The following is an 18,739-nucleotide window of genomic DNA, read 5'->3' on the forward strand; positions in this document are numbered from 1 at the left end:
CAACGCCACAAAACGACGTCACATTCGTTTTATGTTGTTTTTGTTTGAACCTAATATGTAAATAATGCAATAAAAAGGACTTCTCAAAACTTGACAATCTTGTAGAAAATTTATCTATCTATCGGATAAAATTATTTGTTTAGAGCTGAGAGTCCCAGCTAGCTTGTAATATTAAACTGAATATCAAAATCGAGTGAGCTATTTTTTTCTCGGTTTCTGAGGTCACTCGACAAAACAAATCAAGTGAAATATAATTTTTCCATATATTAAGACACATTTCAAATTGACCGCCAAACTCAATTTAGCGCACGAAAAATACTGACATTTTTCGCTCTCAATTCGTGGAGAGTTTTCAAAATTTGCTCTCAATTCGTGGAGAGTTTTCAAAATTTTCTCTCAATTCGTGGAGAATTTGCAAAATTTGCTCTCTTTTAGTGGAGAAGAGAGTGTTTTTGTGGAGACGTTCCCCTCATTTTCGTGGTGTGGCAGCATGTTGCTGAAATTTTTCCCATACAAAATCAAATATATCTTACGTGAACGCGTATGGAATAAAGATTCATTGTTGCGTCATTCCATACGCGTTCCCGTAAGATGCATTTGATTTGTACGGGAAAAATTTCAGCAACATGGGGAAATGAAGTAGCAGCAATGTTGTGCAACTTTGGCATGGAATGAGCAACAATCTGCATACCTTGGGAAAATGGATATTATGGACTTCAGGCTCCAATTAATGCAAAAACTATTCAGTCTCTGTTCTAAAGATATTAACAAAGTTTTGCAGCTCACGGGTTCCAATAATAGGTATCAGACCTTAGAACCCCTTTTAAAACCCCCCAAAATTTCTTCCCCCCCCCCCCCCCCCTTTCTTTTCTTTTTTCCCCCCGGCCCCCCTCCTCCCCTTTCCCCCCCCCCCCCCCCAAAACCCCCCGCCTTTTTTTTTTTGGGTTTTTTTTTTTTTTTTTTTTTTTTACGGGCCCCCCAAGTTCTCTCCCGTGTTTTTATGGCAACGGGGGATAAATGTATCTATATATAAAACAAAACTTATGCAGTGTTTAATAGGGGGTAAGACAATTCATGTCAATCATTAGGATATGTATATTTTCCCTTTTTAAATCATACATTTTAATGTTTCAATGGAGCTTGGAACAAAACATTTAACATCAATTAAAAGAGAATAGAGGTATACAAAAATCCATACGCATAGAAGAAAACTTGGTTGCGACCAGCAACATGTGACGTCACATTTAGTCAACATTTACGTTTTATGCTTTGGCCGTTTTTGTTTGAACCTTATTATGTAAACAAGCCAATAGAAAGAGTTTTGAAAACTAGCCAATCTTAAACAAAATTTATTGAGGAGTTCGATGAAATTATTTGTTAAGGGCTGAGAGGGCTAACTAGCTAGTAATATTAAACAGAATATCAAAATTATGGAATACGATTTCAATCAATAAAATAGAATGTTATCCCAATATATGTAAGGGGTATTTAATATTCCCACGAAACTTATGTAAGTTGAACATATTTTACGCATTACAGGTGAAAGATGTCGGTGGTCATTTCTGTTTTGTAAGTAAGAAGGAGGATCGAGCTACAAGGAGCCTTTACAAACAGTATCAATTTCCTCGGTTCAACAAAGTGTGCTCAACTTTTTAAATCTAGGGGTGCTAAGTGGGCTAAGTTTCGTTTGATCGCCGGATTGCCCTGGTTTTTTTTTGGTATGGTATTTAAATGGTATTTCTCTGAACTGAATTGGTATTTAATGGTATTTATTTTTTTGACGGATGGTATTTATCGTTATCAGCGCTGTCACGCTGCTGGTCACACTTTTTTCGGACCAACAAAAAAACAGACGCGTTCGCGTTCAGGCGCGAGAAAAAGTAAATTATTTTAACTATCTGGCTGTAACTAAGTATTTTATTTGAAAAAATATTGACTCAAGAGGTGAGTGCACAAGTGGACAGCAAGTATTTGTTAAAATTCACTGTTTACGGGCCGTAAATGTACAAAATGCCAGAAGCGATGCAATTTTTTCTCGCACACGCATACACACGCACGCTGAAAATTTCCCTGAACGAGGCATTTTTCGGTTCTCTTTTTTGGCATTCGGTGGCGGTTGTAAACAAAAATATTAACTGAAATTGTACAAACCAAGCAAAACAAAAAAGTGGAAAAAACATTAAATGCATTTCTGTTCTCCCATTGCAGGCGACGCATATACAGAAAATTATTGATTTTTGCTACGTCCAAGATGGCGGACGACGAGCAATTCAGTTTGTGTTGGAACAATTTCAACACGAATCTGTCTGCGGGGTTCCACGAGTCGCTATGTCGGGGCGATCTCGTGGACGTCTCATTGGTGGCCGAGGGGCAAATTGTTAAGGCCCACCGACTTGTCCTGTCGGTATGCTCGCCCCTGTTCCGCAAGATGTTCACCAACATGCCGCTAAACACCAATGCATTCGGTAAGTAGCAAACACACACTCTTTGGAATGAGGCAGATGATTAATTAATTTGAATTTTTAGTGTATCTGAATAACGTGAGCCATTCGGCTTTGAAGGACCTTATCCAGTTCATGTATTGTGGGGAGGTGAACGTGAAACAGGATGCATTGCCAGCGTTCATAAGCACAGCCGAGTCTCTGCAAATCAAGGGGCTGACCGATGTGAGTATACAAAATTGAGTACATGTACCAAAAAAGCAACAACTACTACCAAGCGCAGCAGCACCTTTCGAGCGCAATACATACACACAGGCGTCGGCCTGTATAAGAGTTGGCTTGACTGTACCGAGAAATTTCTCGAATGCCGCCAGGCGTGCGCGTGTGAGAGAGATGGCAGTTGTATGCCGCTTGTGTGCGCTGCCGTTGTCTCGCTCTGACGTGCCTAGCAACAACCGTTCAACGTTGGGTGGTTGTTGTTTTTTTGTTTTGTTTGCAGCGAATTGAAAATCGCGCAGAATCATAAATATTTATAAACTAATAAAACAATCGAATTGCAGAATGATCCCGCTCCGCCACCACCGCAGGAGCCAACCCCCCCACCATCAGCACCTATTGTACAACAACAACCGCCACAACCCGTACCGGCCCAGCGCGTTCAGCGCCAACAGCCGCGTGCCTCTGCCCGCTACAAGATCGAGACCGTCGACGACGGCCTGGGCGAGGACAACAAGGGCACCACCCAAATTGTTATCCAAACATCCGCACCGCAAGCCATTGTACAACAGCAAGCACAGCAGCAGCAGCACATTCAGACGCAACAGATGCAGACCGGAACGACAACGACCGCAACGCTGGTGTCAACAAACAAGCGTACTGCTCAACGCAGTAGTCTTACTGGGGGCGTGAAGCGCTCAAAGACAACCACCACCACCTCCGCCAACGTCATTGATCCCCTGGACTCTGCCACTGAGACTGCGACCACGTCGACCACGCAGCTGGTGCCGCAGCAAATCACCGTACAGACTGTGTCCGCTGCCGATACCAAGCTCCACCATCAGTCGCAGCAACTCCGCCAGCAAGCCCAGCAGCAAGAAGAAGCTGAATACATTGATCTCCCCATGGAATTGCCCACAAAGGCGGAACCTGAATATTCCGAGGACCATGGCGATGCTGCAGGTGATGGCGATACCACTTATGTAGAGGACGACACATACGGTGACATGCGCTACGATGACAGCTACTTTACGGAAAATGAAGATGCCGGCCCTCAAGCACCAGCCAATACTAGCGGCAACAGTGCCACAGCGACCACATCAAAAGCCGTGATCAAGTCGCAGACATATAGCGACTCATCGTTTGTCGACACCAGCGCGGATCAAGGCAACACTGAGGCTCAAGGTTGGTTGAATTTTTACTGTGACCGGCCCAGCGCCAGTTAGTTCTAAGTAATATTAGTAAGTGGATGTGTCACCCATCTGCGAATTGCACCCAAAGAGTTATCTGATCTGACAACTAATCAGACTTCAATTTCAATCAGCCGATGAGCTGCTAATTGTTCCGAGAAAACTCTGTTGGCAGCTCGCAAGTGGGACACGTCTTCTTAAGGTTTGATAGGCACGCTTAAATCTGCGACAGATTCTTATTTAAGCGTTGCTTAACAAGCAAAGCCAGTATTTAAGCAAGTCTGTGTTCTATTAAACTCCGCAAAAGAACATGGGCCGATCGGTAGTCGCTAATGCGCCTGGTCCCGCGAATCGTTACAAAAATTAGTGAAAGGGTAAGTAGAGTGTTGAATTTAAATGCGGCGTCCAGATGATCAACTCCCCCGGAATGCTGGAAACTGGATTGTGGCTCTAGAGGAGATGGTTCTACAGTTTTATGGTAATATAACTATTGTTGAATATCCTATATATTACTTTAAAATTTCAGATAATTTCTTGTGGTTTGGGTTGGGAGGAGGTGGTATTATTTGCGTTGACGGGCCTTCTTTTCCCCATTTAGATTGAAAATCCAACTTCTGTATGGGGGCAATAAACATTAAACATGTATGGCACTGACAAGAACGGATCGAATCGTCCCACAATTAGATAGTAAATTTGTTGTCACACCTGTGTCCATTCGAACGCCTATCAAAGGCGACCCAGGCTGCAGTTCCGTTTCTCTAAAATATCTGCTCTGTTATCTACGGAGCACATAAAACTGCGAATCGCTTATAAGCGCATAAGGCTTGATGCGGCGGCTGTGAATATTCTTCCCCGATTCAGAACCAATCAAGTCTAAGTCGGCTGCCACAAGCGTCGTTGGTTTGGCAATTCCCAAAGGAATGCGGCATGCAATGGGCTGAATAATAAAGCCAGTCATCTACAAGGGCGTCGTTGTAGTCTGGATGCACAATAATTTGTTTCAATCATAAATCATGTGTGCGCTGGACTTGCAGTCGGTCCAGCAAAACCGCTTATTCGTCGAGTTTGTTGCCCTTGAACGGCAAGTGCCATGGCATTGAGGAGCGCAACGCAATGAAACGTGGATGCTTTAATGTCCTTGTGGACCAGTCGACCCAGACATTGGTGCTCATCCTGCTTGTCGTATGCATTGTTGGTGTAGAGCTGTCTCCTTTTTCTGTTTGTGTGTGTAAGCTGTCCCCTTTATGCGCGTTTCAAATAGGATAAGGGATGCCACATTGTTTATTATCGCAGAGTTGCCATATCAGTATGGCAGCCAATTTACACGATATATCGTATCTAGTTCTGTACAAACTCACGACTCTAGTGGTTTTTTGTTTTTAAATTTTCGCTACCAAATCGTGATTGGATTACGTATATAACGGGAGTGTATGAAATAAGCTGTTTTACAGTGATGGACACGTACGAAACTACACGTTCTTAACCCATTGTCGACCAGGGCGCATTTATTTCCGCGAAATTCTGGTATATCGGAATATTTTATCGATAGGCAAATGAAATAAATGTATAAAAAAAAAGGAAGAAGAAGAATATAAAATAAAGACGGTGAAAACATTATAAAACATTTGTGTGTGTTAAATAAATTAAGTGATACTTATTAAAATGGTGACATGCGGCCCATGGCGTATAGTTTCTCGTTGCTTTTCACACGGTCGAGGTCATTGTCCAGCTCCTTGACCGCAAGAAAATCCTCAATTTTGGATACTTCTCGTGAACTTGTGTTGTGATGATCCGGTATAAATATAATTGTGATTATGCTACTGAAAGTGAACAAATGTGGATGGAAATGCAGTCGTCCGTAAGTAGGCGAGCTCTTCGTGGGTCATACGGTTCTTCATCTACGAATAAATTGCTTTCAGCCAAATTCTAAACAAAAGTTGTTTTATTTCGCCGAGCCTAACGTAGCGCCTAAGCCGCGTCTCTTTATTAGTAATCCTATTTATGTTTAGCTTACTCTGCCCTGTGTTGCGTCTACTTACTCTTTTCTCTACCTTCTTGTTATCTTCTTGTTATTGCCACTCATCCACACACACATCTCGCAGACGGAGTAATCAAGTTTATACGCAGCCAGAAGAAGAACGCCCAGCTAGTGTACAGGGACTACATCTATAACAAGAAACTAACACAGGCCAATGGGCAGACCACCTGGCGCTGTGCAGACGTACTCAAGCTCCGCTGCAAGGCGGTGGTCATCACGAAGAATGGGGAATTTGTGGATGCGAGACGCCTGCACAACCACGAGTCGCATGCGGCTCGCATCGGGCAGCGTCAACTGTACAAAGTGGAGGAGGAACTGGAGGAGTACATTGAGATATGTACATCGAACCCAAAGATATCACAATACCTGAACAGCAGCAACATCAGCATCATGACAGCCAAAGATGGCAAGGAGTGCAAGCTGTTTCTGCCAGCCTCCGAGGCAACGCAAATCGAAATGCAGGCACTGGCCGAGCCCGATGTTGTCGAAGAGGAGGAGGAGGAGGATCACCAGCAGCCCATCACTGAGCAAGTAGTGGAGGTCGTCAAGCCTCTGCAGCATCGTCATTTGCTCAAGATTAAGGCACTCTAGAAGCTAACGTAGCTCGTATTATTCTCGACATATTAGTTTAAGCCTCTTTTAAGTTCACTTGTATTCGCGTTCGTATTTAACCTTTTAATAAATTAAATCCGCAACGATGGGCTAGTCCAGTCACTTCCGTCTTAAGCCACGATCCTCACTAATTAATCCCCATCCCCCCCATTGCTGGTCACCGACACTAACTGCAGTCTTCCCTTCTTTATCTGCAGATGGCGCGGAGCTGGTCTTCATCGAGAGCCCCTGGTCGACGCCCTGCCTGGTCCTGAACGGCTTCATGTACAACTGCCACAGCCGCAAGAGCAACAAGGAGTACTGGCGCTGTCACAACTACTCAAAGAAGAAACATGAACAGCGCTGCCGCTCACGCTGTGTCCTGGAAAATGGCAAGCTGAAGAACATTACGGGTGGCCCGCACAACCACATGCCGCACACGGAGAAGATCGACAAGATTTTGCAACGGAATCGTCTCGCGATAGCCAGCTCGCAACGGAAGCTAGCTCGCTTGCAGAGCATTACGCAGCTGCCGATACACCAGCAGCAGCAACAACAGGAGCTAATGGCACCACAGCAATTGGTCAGCGATGCGGGCACATTGGAGCTGTCGGACCATGAGCTGATGCACGCCTCACTGATGCTCATTCACGATTAAGTTTGGTAGTCTAGCAGTCCACCTGGTCCCAGCAGTGCAATATAGTTACTAAATAATTAAGTCAAATAAAGATACAAATCAATGTGAATCGACGCCCACCCATATCTTGTCCAAGACATATGTAAGTGTGACCCGTTCTATAGCACACTAATGGCATTGTTCTCCTCTGTTTTGCAGTGCTCACCTACACCTATCGAGGGCAGCTAGTCCACGAAGGTTACACCTACAGCTGCCACTCCAAGAACTTGGCCAAGTGCCTGACCTTTTATCGTTGTGCCATGTATAGGAGGCTACAATGTCCCTCACGATTGACCACCAAGCAAAAGGCTATAGTGGCACAGCATGGTGCACATAACCATGAGCCGCCCAGCCATGTCAAGACATTTGTGCCCAGGGTGTTCGATTCCAGTCTAATTCCATGAAGAACAAAGCTCTCGAGAGCCCTTAGAATAATTGAATTAAATAAACATTAAATTGAAAAACAGCTTCGACGAGTGCTTATATTTTATTTTATATTTGTAGCTATTATTTCGAAACTTTTATTAACTCACATTTTTCCATTGCAGCATCACCTTTGCCCACTGCTAAGAAGATGATTGTGCGCCGCCCTTTCCTTGAAGCAGCAGTCCCGAAACGCAAAATAGTTTCAGCCGCAAAACCAACAACGGTTCGTAAGATGCCACCAAAAGTGAACGCCAAACCGCAGCCCCTAGTACAGGTGATTGATCTGAGAAGCAAGGCCAATATCTTGAGCACATCGGCCAACAATCATAACTTTGTGTTGGTGGGAGTGCCACGAATGAAGGGCAAGTGCGTCAATTGCCTGAAAAAGGGTAAGCAGGGTCTCGAACGGATCAGAACCTGGTGCGATACTTGCCCAGGTACCAATTGGATGTGTGACAAATGCTTTGAAGAGCTACATTCAGAAACGACAGAAACTTAACTTATTTTGGCATTTAATTAAGCCCTAGTCCAGAGAGCACAATATAATCACTACGAAAATCATAAATTTACCCTTGACAAGAGAAAAACGCTCCAATCTATAGCCATGTACTGACATTTGTTAGAGATTAAATTGGATAAATGATGTATGTACGTATGTATATGGCAATAAAGGCAAAAATTCAATTAAACTTTACACATCCTTAAAATGACGATAACCATTATTATTTTGTACTCAAACTAGAGTCTTTAGGGCTCGTTAAGTTCTACGTTCTAATCCACTTTCCTCGCCTTAATCTTCTGACGGTGACGTCTTTTCTCCAGCTTCGGTGGCATTTCGTGATTGTGCGGCTCATGTAGAATCTCCAGAGAATTATTTTCATTGGTGCGAACACGGGCACGGCACTTGGTCGTGGAGCGGGTGGCGCATATCCATTTGGTGCCGCGACTGTTTTGCATGAACTTCACAAAACTATGGCCGGCGTAGTTCAGCTTGACGGATTCCCGCTGGCCCTTGGTGAAGTAGAACTTTTGCGCATCTTCGTTTTCTGCAAAAAGAGAACATGTGTCCCGGTGGGTTAGTAAGGTGTAGGCTGGTATTGGTAGGGCTTTAGCTGGAATATGGCTGCGGGGGGACATCACTCCACTCTTTACTGTCAAAGGCTTTTAAAGTTTATTAGAAGATAGTTTAATTATAAGTATATATATATGTATATGTATATATATGCTAGAAGCTGAATTGTATGCCATATATTGTATGTTGTGTGTCTATGCCCTAAAATCAAATTAAATCTACGTGTGTATACGAGTTGGTGCGTGATTGCATCTCACTTCCTGCGGGTGACCACGCGATTGGATCCCACCATGCCTGTGACATCGGCCACTATTTCCTCGTACTTCAGGTGCATGCCCAGCTCGTTCACATCAATGGTGGCCGGCGATTCATCCTCCAATGCAGTTGTCAACATTGCATCGCTGGCCAGCTGCTCTTGAATCTCGTCTTGCTGCTGCTGTTGTGCCGCCTCCTGTTGCTGCCGGGTGACGGTTGTCACAACCTTGGCGGCTGCCCCGACCGGCACGCGACGAACTCTTTTCTTGCGTCGTACAATCTCCTCGTGCGTATGGAAACGATTCAGCGGACAGACAATATCATTGACTGTGAACACACGTGAGCGACACTTCTGGTTCCACCATTGATTGCAGCGCCAGTAACGCTTCTCCTCGCCCGACGACAGCTTCAGGGTTTTCTCAAAGATGAACGGCTGCCCGCCATAAATGAGCTGCATGCGTCCGCGCGATGTGGCCGAGTAGATGGCGATGCTGTTTTCTGTGGACAAGAACAATGCCAGTTTGATTAGTTTACATTTCATTTACAGACTTCACTAAATCTACAGATACAGATACAAGAGTAGGTTTAATGCTGTTTGCCATTTATATTTGCTGCTTATGATCTAGGCTTAGTGTCTACGTTCAGAGATTCTTTCTGGCTAAGCATACGCTTAATACGCTTGCTGGGCGGATGATTGTGCTTAGGTCGCGTGAGGTGAACTGTGAACCGGCCGTTGGCTAGCTGTGTGGTGGAGAGGCGAGCCTTGCACGGCGCCTGCCCGTGGCGACGACACCGACAGTTCCAGTAGGTGGTGGAGCCATACTTGTTATTCTTGGCATAGGCATAGCTGCCACACACCAGCTGCACCGACTTTCGTTGTCCCTCGATGAACCTAATGGACACTGGACACTTTTTCATTGTTCTGCCTGCTTCGTCCAATATATACTGCACTGGCAATTGTTTGCCAATGGCCATGAATTCTGCAAAGAGTAAATCAATATGTTAATATAATTTATAAACAAAATATCCATGGAATTGCATGCCAAATAAAAAGCCAAGACTGTGCATACAATTATAGGGATTTATTTTGCTTGTCGGCAAGCAAGTCTCTTTAGCGTCTCTGTTTCTACACTAGAACGAGACGATTATGCGGCTACTTGGGATCTTTCTTGTGCGGACTAAGCTTAAGGAGGAACTTGCGGGCGTCCTTGCCCGGTTCTGACTTCTGCTGTTGGTCGTACATCGTGGGATGTGTGTGAAATCTGCTGGTCACGTGTATGAGATCTCCACTGCGTGTGAGACGCGTGACAAGACGGGCCCGACACTTGGCCTTGTGATACATTGAGCACTTCCAATCGCGGCTCTTCTGGCCCTCCCGCAGCTTCTCGTTGGGCGTGTAGGTGTTGCCCTCGTAGTAGACCAGGCCGGTGCCGCGCTTCGACCGCACATACTCGGCCAACTCCTGTCCCTGTCCTGCTGCAAAGGAAAAGAAGCCTCAAGTTAGTAAACCCTTCAACAAGTTAATATAAGTATTTTATGTGATGATATTATGTGTTAATCTCCGAGTTAGATATGAGTGAAAAGCGGTCAAGTATTTTATGTTGAAACATTTGCCTTGTTTATTCGGTAATAATGAGTTTTGTTTGGTACTTGCTCAATCCTTTGAGTTACGCCGCGCCATGGCCTGCTGCTGCTGGCCCCGTGTGTGATTGTGTGCCCAGTGGCGGAGCTGAACCTTTCCATTCGCCTTGTTCAGTATGGCCCGAGCGCGACACTTGCTGCGGAAGCTTGAGCACTTTAGATAGCAGCGTTGCTGTGCCTGGGAGCCAATCACAAAGCGGTACCCATCGATGAGCGTAAAACCACCAGCGGCCCAGCGGCTGCAGTACTGCGGCAGGCGACGGCGCGGAGAGGCTGCATGCAAGTAGAGTTAGAGACGGGCTTGGTTAGTGATGTATGCAACGGAATGATTTCGATTAGACATAGATTACAGGCTTAACGAGCTTAGATTTATATTAAGTATTAAGACTAAGGTACACTTCGCCTGTGCCGTCGGCGCTCGCGTGTGAGTTGCCTGGGCTTGTGCACCTTGAACAGATTGGCGGCATGGTTGTGGGATCTGTGACTTAGCTTGATGCTACTGTCGTTCGAGTTAGTCACACAGCGCGCGGGGCAACGGGTCAAGAGATTGCTGTTCTTGGTACACACCCAATTGATGCTGGCGTGGTACTTGCGCTCCACTGAGTACATGTGACCCTTGTAGATCAGGTTCTGGCCACCGCGCCGATTGGCCACCAGCTGGTACACACCATCGCCATCTGCAAGGAGTTCGAGGCATTATTAAACGGATTTAAGCCTCCAGAATGCTAGACGAGACTATACAGAAGCTACAAATGGCATTTTGTTACAACAGAAAAACGTTTTATTCGACTAAAAATGAGATGGCACAGGGACTCCGACTTAGGGATGATTGTGATGGCCGCGCAGTGCCGAGATCTGATTTGATTTGGTTACCACACGCGCTGTACACTTGATGTATTTGCAACGCAACTTGACGCACTCCCAGTAGCAGGCATCCTTGATGCGACGGTTTAGCGTAAAGGGTTTGCCGTCTATGGTGAGCAGATTGTTACCCCGATTGCTGCGCGTGAAGCATACGTCCAGGTGGTTGAAGCTTTGCTTCTTCACTGAGCCAGAGACTGACTTCCGCTTGAGAAGCGGCTGTTGGGGATGCAGCTGCGGCAGCGGCAACTGCACTTTGTAGTCATCTTCGATCCCTGCAAGACAAAAATTATGTTGTAGAGGGATATTGATTAGACATATTCCGCACAGCGTTGGGCCCAATGCAGATCCGCCAAATAATATTCTAGTACGTAGTAGTTTTCATTTGTTGCATTAACACTTTATTGACAGCGTGTTACATGGCTTCAGTTTGATCATTTCATTTATTTTTGTACACATTTGTTGCAATTTGGAGGCGTCGCGTCGCCCTCAAATTTCGAAGTCACAAATCACTTTGGACACCCGCCTTTCTAGCCAGGATGCAGATCCAGGCTGGACCAGGTCCCATCACACAACGGGCCGTACACTCAGGTCATTCACTTTTCCTATTCCTTTTCCCACTATAATTACATTTACTTGCATTAAAAATTAATAACAAATTCACATCGTATTGTTGCAGTTTTTTTTTTTCATGGCGTTTAGGGCTGGGTAAAAAGTCGATAGCGCTATCGATATTGTCGATGGTTGAATATTTTGCCGAACATCGCGCGTACTTGTATGGAAATTATGCGTGTAAACTATTAAAATTGTTTTTATTTTTTTATATCTTTTATATGAACGGTTCAATTGCTAAATTGTTTATTTATCCGCATTTTACAATTTTCCGATAGTATCGATAGTGCCGACCGCATTCATTTCGCCGATGCAGCCCTGCAGGAGTCCATTTCTGTGCCTCTTGCGTGTGTGTTTATATATATTTTGTGGTTTATTCGCCTTTATGCAGTGTCTAATTTAATAAATCATAGAACATACGTGCCCTGGTCTGTACCAGACACTTATACGCTCCAAGTGTACGCTGCCCCCCATGATTATTTGACCCAATAAAGCCTACAACCTTTTGAACTGTGTTTTATTTTGTTTACGTTTATTGTTCATACATATACTCAAACACAGTGCTGTGCTGAAATAATGCTTTTACTTTTTGCGTGCACTTACAGATGATGTGCTGTCCGTGCCAAAAAGTTTTCCCGAAAAGGTGTCAAAGGAAGCCCGGCAGCCGTTGCCGGAAGCCGTAAATCCAAACTTGGCCGAGAAGCCGACCAGTGACGATTCAAGCGACGCAATTCCCCTGTATGATGGCAGTCCTGTCTTCGTGTCGAAAGGGGCTCTGGCCAAGGCGTACATACCCATGCCAGCGATTTACGCCTCGCGTGTCACGGATTTGGTGATTGGTAAAGAGACGTTGATGAGGATTGCCCAGGGCAAGGAACAGCCAGATAAGAGCTTGCTGCATGCCATCATAAGTACATAGCCGCCGCTGCAACAGACACATTGTGCAGAATAAAATCACTTTCCCCCTTCTTTTGTTGCAGCCCATGTGTGCCAGGTGTTTGCCATACGCGGCGACAAGCTGAAAGCATCCACTGTCCAGGAGTTCATAGACCACAAGCTGTCGACCCTAAAGGCGGTTGCAGCCAAGAATGCCAAGAATTAGTATATAGCGCACACAGTTGCCAATTTATTTGTTGCGTTTGTAAACTGACTTAATAAAAATCAGTAACCTAATTGCTCGATCCTCTTATCAAGTAGCCCATAATTTCTCCCTCTCAGGTTGTGTTGCTCCCACTGGCAAGCAGTCCCAACTAACACAATCCAAATTCTGTTGCTTCTTTCAGGTGTGCTGCAGTCCCTGAAGGCTCTGTTCGAGGACAAGAGCGCCAGCACAAGCATCCAATATACGACCACGCAGCGCGGTCGAGTCATGCTGGTGTACGAGGGCTACAGATATGTTGTGAATCGACAGAGCTTGAAGAATGTCTTCTGGCGCTGCTCGCGGTATGTAAAGCACAGCTGTCGCGCCACCTTGGTCACGTCCAAGGTGCAGGATGTAACCCTTCGCATAGCTGGATCGCCACACACTCATGGCCCGGAAGTGAATTCGATGGACCTTTCGGCCGACTTGCTCGATGATTTCCCCGAATTGCAGTAGTCCCTATCCCACCCCATCCATCCCTCAGCAGTAGTCAAAGTCAAAGTTCTATTTTGCGTCCTAGCTCTACTTAAATAAATTAAAACCTATTTAAATATGTATCCCATTGCGTGCGTGTTCGTTTTGTACATAGACTAGTGCCTGCCGAATGTTTCTGTGCCTCTTTACTAACCTGATTTTCCTATGATTCTGCTTTCAGATGTTGAGATTAAGCTGGAGCCGCCAACCATAACGACACCGACGCCTATGCCCACCGTGGCTTCTGTTGCGTCCTTGGCCGTCACCTGTCTGGGCGACGACGAGTCCTTTCGCAAGCCATTTACCCTACCCAAAATCCTGGACGGTAAGTTCTATAGGAACATACAGCCGAGCCAGAAAACGGCAGGCGCCATCCAGGCCACCTGCACCTCCTGCTACGGCCTTATATCGGGCACCACAAAGTCCACGGGCAACTTCTCAGCCACATCAAGCGGCGTCACAAGGATCTCCTTTCACTCTGTCAGCAGTATTGTCAGGCCAAGGTCAATAATGCAGCCGGTGGCAGCAAATGCGTGCCATTGAACCCGTCCACTCCACCGCTGGAGCTGGAGCAGCAGCACCAGCAGCCTTTGGCTCAGATGCCCACAAATTACTCCACTGCAGCAACACATCTGGCCATGTCTGTGCCTATTCCGACGTTGCCCATGCCCATGTCGCTAGCCCTGCCCAATGTGCAGCCGCCGCAAATGATGGCCCTGATGCAGCAGCAGCACCAAAACCACGGCGCTGTCTATATCAACAAGGACTATTAGCCCACATTTGAATGCGCGATGGGGCACCTCTGTCTGTGGTTTCCGTACTGAGATGTCGATGTAGAGTACCTACGCTAAGTGCAACCTTTTCTATAAGTTTTAATAGCTCTAAGGATTTTAGATACACAATAAAATATGCATAGAAAGATCTTTTCATTTGTTATCCACACTCAATCTTAGCGCTAACTATAAGAACCATCCCATTAACAACTCGCTTACCTTCTAAACTCTTTCTGTTTCTTTCAGTTTCGACAACTCGTCGCTATGTCAGGAAGTCCAAGGACTTTGATGGCTCCGCCGAATTCAAATTATCCCCCCGCAAGCGCCCAAAGTTGATTATAGCCAATGAAAGGTTCATCATACATCGCATACGCGATGGAAACGACATGATTGGATCATGGCGCTGCCGCTACCACCACAAGGGCTGCCGGGCCAGAGCGTCCACCTTTATGGTGGGAAACGAGATCAAATATCGCAGCTGTTGCTCTTCACACAACCACAAGAATGTGAGAATTAAACATATCAAAAATATGGGGCTAAAAGGTATTTAAAAATAATAATACGAAATCCATGGAAATCTTACTCGAGTGATACCCAAAGATAACGATTAATTAAAATGTATTTAAAGGAGACTTTGGTTACAAAAAAGTAAACTCAAATCCTGTTCTGTACGTTCGAGTGCACAAAATTTGGCAAGTTGCTAGCTACAGTTGGCTTTCATTTTGATGCCACCCAATCTTTATTTTGCAGAGATCATATTTTGTACAGCTGCCACGTTGGCCAGACATTCAAAAAGTACATTGCGTGTATGATCGTCTGATTGCCATAAAGCAGTAGTTGGTAGTCTTTACTGCCCGTGCAGCAGCAAAAAACTTTCCCATTCTCAAAAGATAGGGCCCTGGCGACCACTGACATTCTATACTGGAATAAATACACATCACCCGGGACTGTTCGGTTAGGGGATCGTCTGTGGAACTCATCGCAAAACGCTGATGGTTCGATCCGGATACAAAAATGTACTTACTTATCCATGCTAAATAGGCTCGGCTTTGCGGAAACAATAGCTTAATTCTAGTTGATGTTGGACGATAAGGGAATGTCTAAAACGGACATGGACATGGTTACTGGTCGGGCGTGGCGGCGGCTTCGTCTTCCATCTTCCACGAACCCTGCAAGCGGTCAGCGGATGTGAGGGAACTCAGTTTTCTGTGTATCAGCAAACCAGACATCTTGGCCGCCTCTATGCGCACATTGTCCCCCATGTGATTGTGCACATCTGTGGAAATGGAAAGCAATGAGTATCGAGAAACTGTTTTCAAAGTGCGAACTACAAACCGTTTGTTACATAGAGATCATCGCCCACGGTCTTCAAGCGGCTGCGGCATTTCACAGAACGATTTTGTACGCATTCCCAGTAGAGAATGTTGTTGCTCTTGCCAAAGAACTTGAGATTGGAGCGATAGAGAAAGTTGTTGATGGCCAGCAGAGTGCCGCCCTTGCGGCTAATCAGGAACATCTGCGGCCCGCAATTCCGGACATGTTGTGTAACTGAAAAATAGAGAATCGAAATTAGAGTGGTGCTTGCATTAATCAATGTGGAATGGAATGGTGGCAGTTACAGAGCGTTGATAGGCTTACGTACTAAGTAATATGCTTAGATGGATGGGGCACGCGAGGTGAGTCTATTGACATCAAAATTTATTACGCAAATCTAAATTAGAGTAAGTTTTAGTTGTATTTTTGTGTATGGTGCAAAACCTAGTAATTGTAGCAAAGTGAATTGAATAGTAAAGAAAATGTATTTAAAATTTGTCAGATTGAAGGCACGGCGGCTTGGATTCTGTGCCTAAGCAGCAGCATCATCCATCATCCAGCTATTTCTTCTTGTTCTGCAGAGCTCGTTGCAGACGGCGTTTGATCTTCTCGCGAAAGTCGGTGGGATCAACGTCCTCGGACTTCACCAGGGTCAGGACCAGGCCGGAATTCTTGTCATCTGCAGTGTCCGGAGAAGCAGCGCTAGCCGTTTCCTGCTCGCCTGTTTCCACCTGCGGCAGCTCATCAATTTCAATGTCATCGATTTCGTGGATCTCAAACTCTTCCTGCTCGTCCTCATCCTCCTTGGGCTTGCTTTTCCTTATCAGGAGCTCCACTTTTCCACCCTTGTCCTTGACAGACGATGCAATGGCACCGCCTTCGCCCGGTATGAACTGCGAGGGCAGACAGCTCTTGTCGCTGGCCTGCATGAAGTGGGCGTGCTCGCCATCGTACGGATAGACACGCTTCTGGTCGCACACAACCCGCACTTTGCACTCCTCGCCGTGCTCCCGGTACAGGCATTGGAAAACCGAAAAGTCCGCCTTGCGGAAGGAGAACTTGAAAAGGTGCCCATTAAAAATGAGTTTCACGCCACCTGTTCGGGGAGAGGAACGTCAATTGGGGAGGCATTAGTAATGCAACAGGTGTACTGCAGCTGAGGCTAAGGCTGAAGTTGAGCGCTCCTTGCCACTTACCCTTGGTGGTGGATGCGTATACAGCCTGCTCACTGGCGGCTACATTCAACGTGGCTTCCTTAAGTTTGTCAATCAGCTTCAACTTGGGAGCTGCATCTGCGGCGACTTTCGTCTTTGGTCGACCGCGTTTGCGTGGAGGAATTGCAGCCACAATGGACGCGGATGATGTTGATGTGGCTGCTGCTGTGGAATGAAAACGAAGCAACAGGTTAGAAAAGCTGTTAACGCCGGTGTGGACTTAACGAAAAACAAAATAAAACAAATGTGAACAAGTTTCTGCTGCGCCTGGTTTATTTATTCAATTGGAAAATAAAAAAATAAATTAAAATTAATGTAGTTTATTAGAGGGCACTATCGATAGTATCGATATTTTTCTGCTAGCCCTATCGATGGTTTTGAGACTATCATGATAGTATCGAGCTACAACGTTGCGCTTTTGATATGTTTGGATTGGCTGCTATAAAATACGAAGACAAATTTGTAAGCAAATCGACAGATGGCATCTAATTTTTACAATGGACAAGTTCCTAAAAGGTTTCAATGGTTTTTTAATTATTATTTGAGACCGATACTATTACGATAGTATCGATTGTTTTTCTTTAAAAAAATTCAACGTTGATATTCCTCGATTTTGATATTCCGTTTAATATTACTGGCTAGTTGGCCCTCTCAGATTGGAAAGTTTTCAGAAGTCTTTTTTATTGGATTATTTACATATTAAGGTTCAAACAAAAACAACATAAAACGAATGTGACGTCGTTTTTGTGGCGTTGCCAGACTCGTGCAATTCGTAGTTGCTGCGGGCTGCTATACCATGATATTTTCTGATATGAAATTCGTCATCTTTGATATTCAGTTTAATATTACTAGATAGTAGACTAGATAGTTGAATTTTGTTGAGGATTGGCTAGTTTTCAAAACTATTTTTAATGGGATTGTTTAGATAATAGGGTTCAAAAATAAATATTTCACTTGATTTGTTTTGTCGAATGTGACTGGAACTATGCCTTAAATATGCCGAGAAAAAAAATTAGCTTAGCCCTGTTTAACTATCAATCGTTTGACGGCTCTACAGTTTATTTATTCAATTGGAAAAAAAAAAAATAAATTAAAATTAATACACCTTAGAAATATACCAAACTATACCGTAAAAATATCGAAAAACCTATTGATACCGATAGTACATGTTATTAACAGTGAGCACAGCAGCACATTCTGTTTCTGTTCTGTTAAGGGCTCGCCATATCTCTCTTTTCAGAAACATGTAGAAACATGTATCTTACGGGAACGCCGTATGGAATGAAGATTCATTGTTGCGACGTTCCATACGGTTCCCGTAAGATACATTTGATTTGTATGGGAAAAAATTCAGCAACATGGGGAAATGAAGAGGCAGCATTGTTGTGCAACTTTGGCACGAAATGAGCAGCAATCTGCATACCTTAGGAAAATGGATATTATGGACTTTAGATATTGTTTGTAATTTCAGGCTCCAATTAATGCAGAAACTACTCAGTCTCTGTTTAAAGATATTAACGAAATTTTGCAGCTCACGGGTTCCAATAATAGGTATCAGAACCGGGCTAAATGAATATATAAAACACAAAACATATGCATTAATAGTTAAAAAACATCTAAATTTAAGAAAAATACAATATTAATGTTTCAAAGGAGCTTGGAACAACAAATTTAACAGCAATTAAAGGAAATAGGGTATACAAAAGCCCATACGCATAAAAGAAACTTGGTTGAGTAGCAACACTGACGGCACATTTAGTCAACATTTTCGTTTTATGCTTTGGCCGTTTTTGTTTGAGCCTTA

The 18,739-nt window shown here is 44.7% G+C and overlaps 7 protein-coding genes across 12 annotated transcripts; 2 read left to right on the forward strand and 5 right to left on the reverse strand.

The window, feature by feature from the left end:
• The first annotated feature begins 1,816 nt into the window (after nucleotides 1–1,816).
• LOC111077840 (modifier of mdg4-like) lies at nucleotides 1,817–14,547 on the forward strand. Its single transcript, XM_022372269.2, is given in 6 exon segments — nucleotides 1,817–1,944; nucleotides 2,209–2,465; nucleotides 2,527–2,666; nucleotides 3,002–3,842; nucleotides 13,816–14,070; nucleotides 14,073–14,547. Coding segments are annotated over 5 exon segments (1,785 nt in total). The 5' UTR covers nucleotides 1,817–1,944; nucleotides 2,209–2,251; the 3' UTR covers nucleotides 14,408–14,547.
• LOC121403821 lies at nucleotides 5,550–7,402 on the forward strand. Of its 2 annotated transcripts, XM_041591650.1 has the most exons (3): nucleotides 5,550–5,705; nucleotides 6,695–7,255; nucleotides 7,312–7,402. In XM_041591650.1, the coding sequence occupies exon 2, from the start codon at nucleotides 6,760–6,762 to the stop codon at nucleotides 7,132–7,134; it is 375 nt and encodes a 124-aa protein (XP_041447584.1). In that variant the 5' UTR covers nucleotides 5,550–5,705; nucleotides 6,695–6,759; the 3' UTR covers nucleotides 7,135–7,255; nucleotides 7,312–7,402. The 2 variants fall into 2 exon arrangements, 1 of the variants encoding a protein (XP_041447584.1); XR_005967486.1 differs by lacking the exons at nucleotides 6,695–7,255; nucleotides 7,312–7,402 and adding an exon at nucleotides 5,950–6,042.
• Nucleotides 8,074–9,501, reverse strand: LOC111077843. The gene has a single exon (XM_022372292.2). The coding sequence runs from the start codon at nucleotides 9,444–9,446 to the stop codon at nucleotides 8,904–8,906; it is 543 nt and encodes a 180-aa protein (XP_022227984.1). The 5' UTR covers nucleotides 9,447–9,501; the 3' UTR covers nucleotides 8,074–8,903.
• On the reverse strand, nucleotides 9,427–11,192 carry LOC111077844. 2 transcript variants are annotated; one of them, XM_041591651.1, is made up of 3 exons: nucleotides 11,114–11,192; nucleotides 9,976–10,378; nucleotides 9,738–9,885 (listed from the first exon to the last, which is right to left on the reverse strand). In XM_041591651.1, the coding sequence occupies exon 2, from the start codon at nucleotides 10,245–10,247 to the stop codon at nucleotides 10,059–10,061; it is 189 nt and encodes a 62-aa protein (XP_041447585.1). In that variant the 5' UTR covers nucleotides 10,248–10,378; nucleotides 11,114–11,192; the 3' UTR covers nucleotides 9,738–9,885; nucleotides 9,976–10,058. The 2 variants fall into 2 exon arrangements, with proteins under 2 accessions (XP_022227985.2, XP_041447585.1); XM_022372293.2 differs by lacking the exon at nucleotides 11,114–11,192 and having other exon boundaries at nucleotides 9,427–9,885; nucleotides 9,976–10,068.
• LOC111077845 lies at nucleotides 10,826–11,528 on the reverse strand. Its single transcript, XM_022372294.2, has 2 exons — nucleotides 11,420–11,528; nucleotides 10,826–11,223 (listed from the first exon to the last, which is right to left on the reverse strand). The coding sequence occupies exon 2, from the start codon at nucleotides 11,153–11,155 to the stop codon at nucleotides 10,934–10,936; it is 222 nt and encodes a 73-aa protein (XP_022227986.2). The 5' UTR covers nucleotides 11,156–11,223; nucleotides 11,420–11,528; the 3' UTR covers nucleotides 10,826–10,933.
• Nucleotides 11,231–16,139, reverse strand: LOC111077846. Of its 4 annotated transcripts, none has more exons than XR_005967487.1 (4): nucleotides 16,050–16,139; nucleotides 15,743–15,955; nucleotides 15,432–15,683; nucleotides 11,231–11,682 (listed from the first exon to the last, which is right to left on the reverse strand). XR_005967487.1 is itself a non-coding variant. In XM_022372295.2 (3 exons), the coding sequence occupies exons 2-3, from the start codon at nucleotides 15,921–15,923 to the stop codon at nucleotides 15,529–15,531; spliced, it is 336 nt and encodes a 111-aa protein (XP_022227987.1). In that variant the 5' UTR covers nucleotides 15,924–15,955; nucleotides 16,050–16,139; the 3' UTR covers nucleotides 14,980–15,528. The 4 variants fall into 4 exon arrangements, 2 of the variants coding, with proteins under 2 accessions (XP_022227988.1, XP_022227987.1); XR_005967488.1 differs by lacking the exon at nucleotides 11,231–11,682 and adding an exon at nucleotides 14,970–15,328; XM_022372295.2 differs by lacking the exon at nucleotides 11,231–11,682 and having other exon boundaries at nucleotides 14,980–15,683.
• Nucleotides 16,089–18,690, reverse strand: LOC111077817 (modifier of mdg4). Its single transcript, XM_022372236.2, has 3 exons — nucleotides 18,684–18,690; nucleotides 16,918–17,154; nucleotides 16,089–16,817 (listed from the first exon to the last, which is right to left on the reverse strand). Exons 1-3 carry the CDS (start codon nucleotides 18,688–18,690, stop codon nucleotides 16,282–16,284), a joined length of 780 nt encoding a protein of 259 aa, XP_022227928.1. The 3' UTR covers nucleotides 16,089–16,281.
• Between the last annotated feature and the right edge of the window lie 49 nt (nucleotides 18,691–18,739).

The sequence above is a fragment of the Drosophila obscura genome, unplaced genomic scaffold (genome assembly GCF_018151105.1).
Source record: "Drosophila obscura isolate BZ-5 IFL unplaced genomic scaffold, ASM1815110v1 contig_150, whole genome shotgun sequence".
NCBI lineage: Eukaryota > Metazoa > Arthropoda > Insecta > Diptera > Drosophilidae > Drosophila > Drosophila obscura.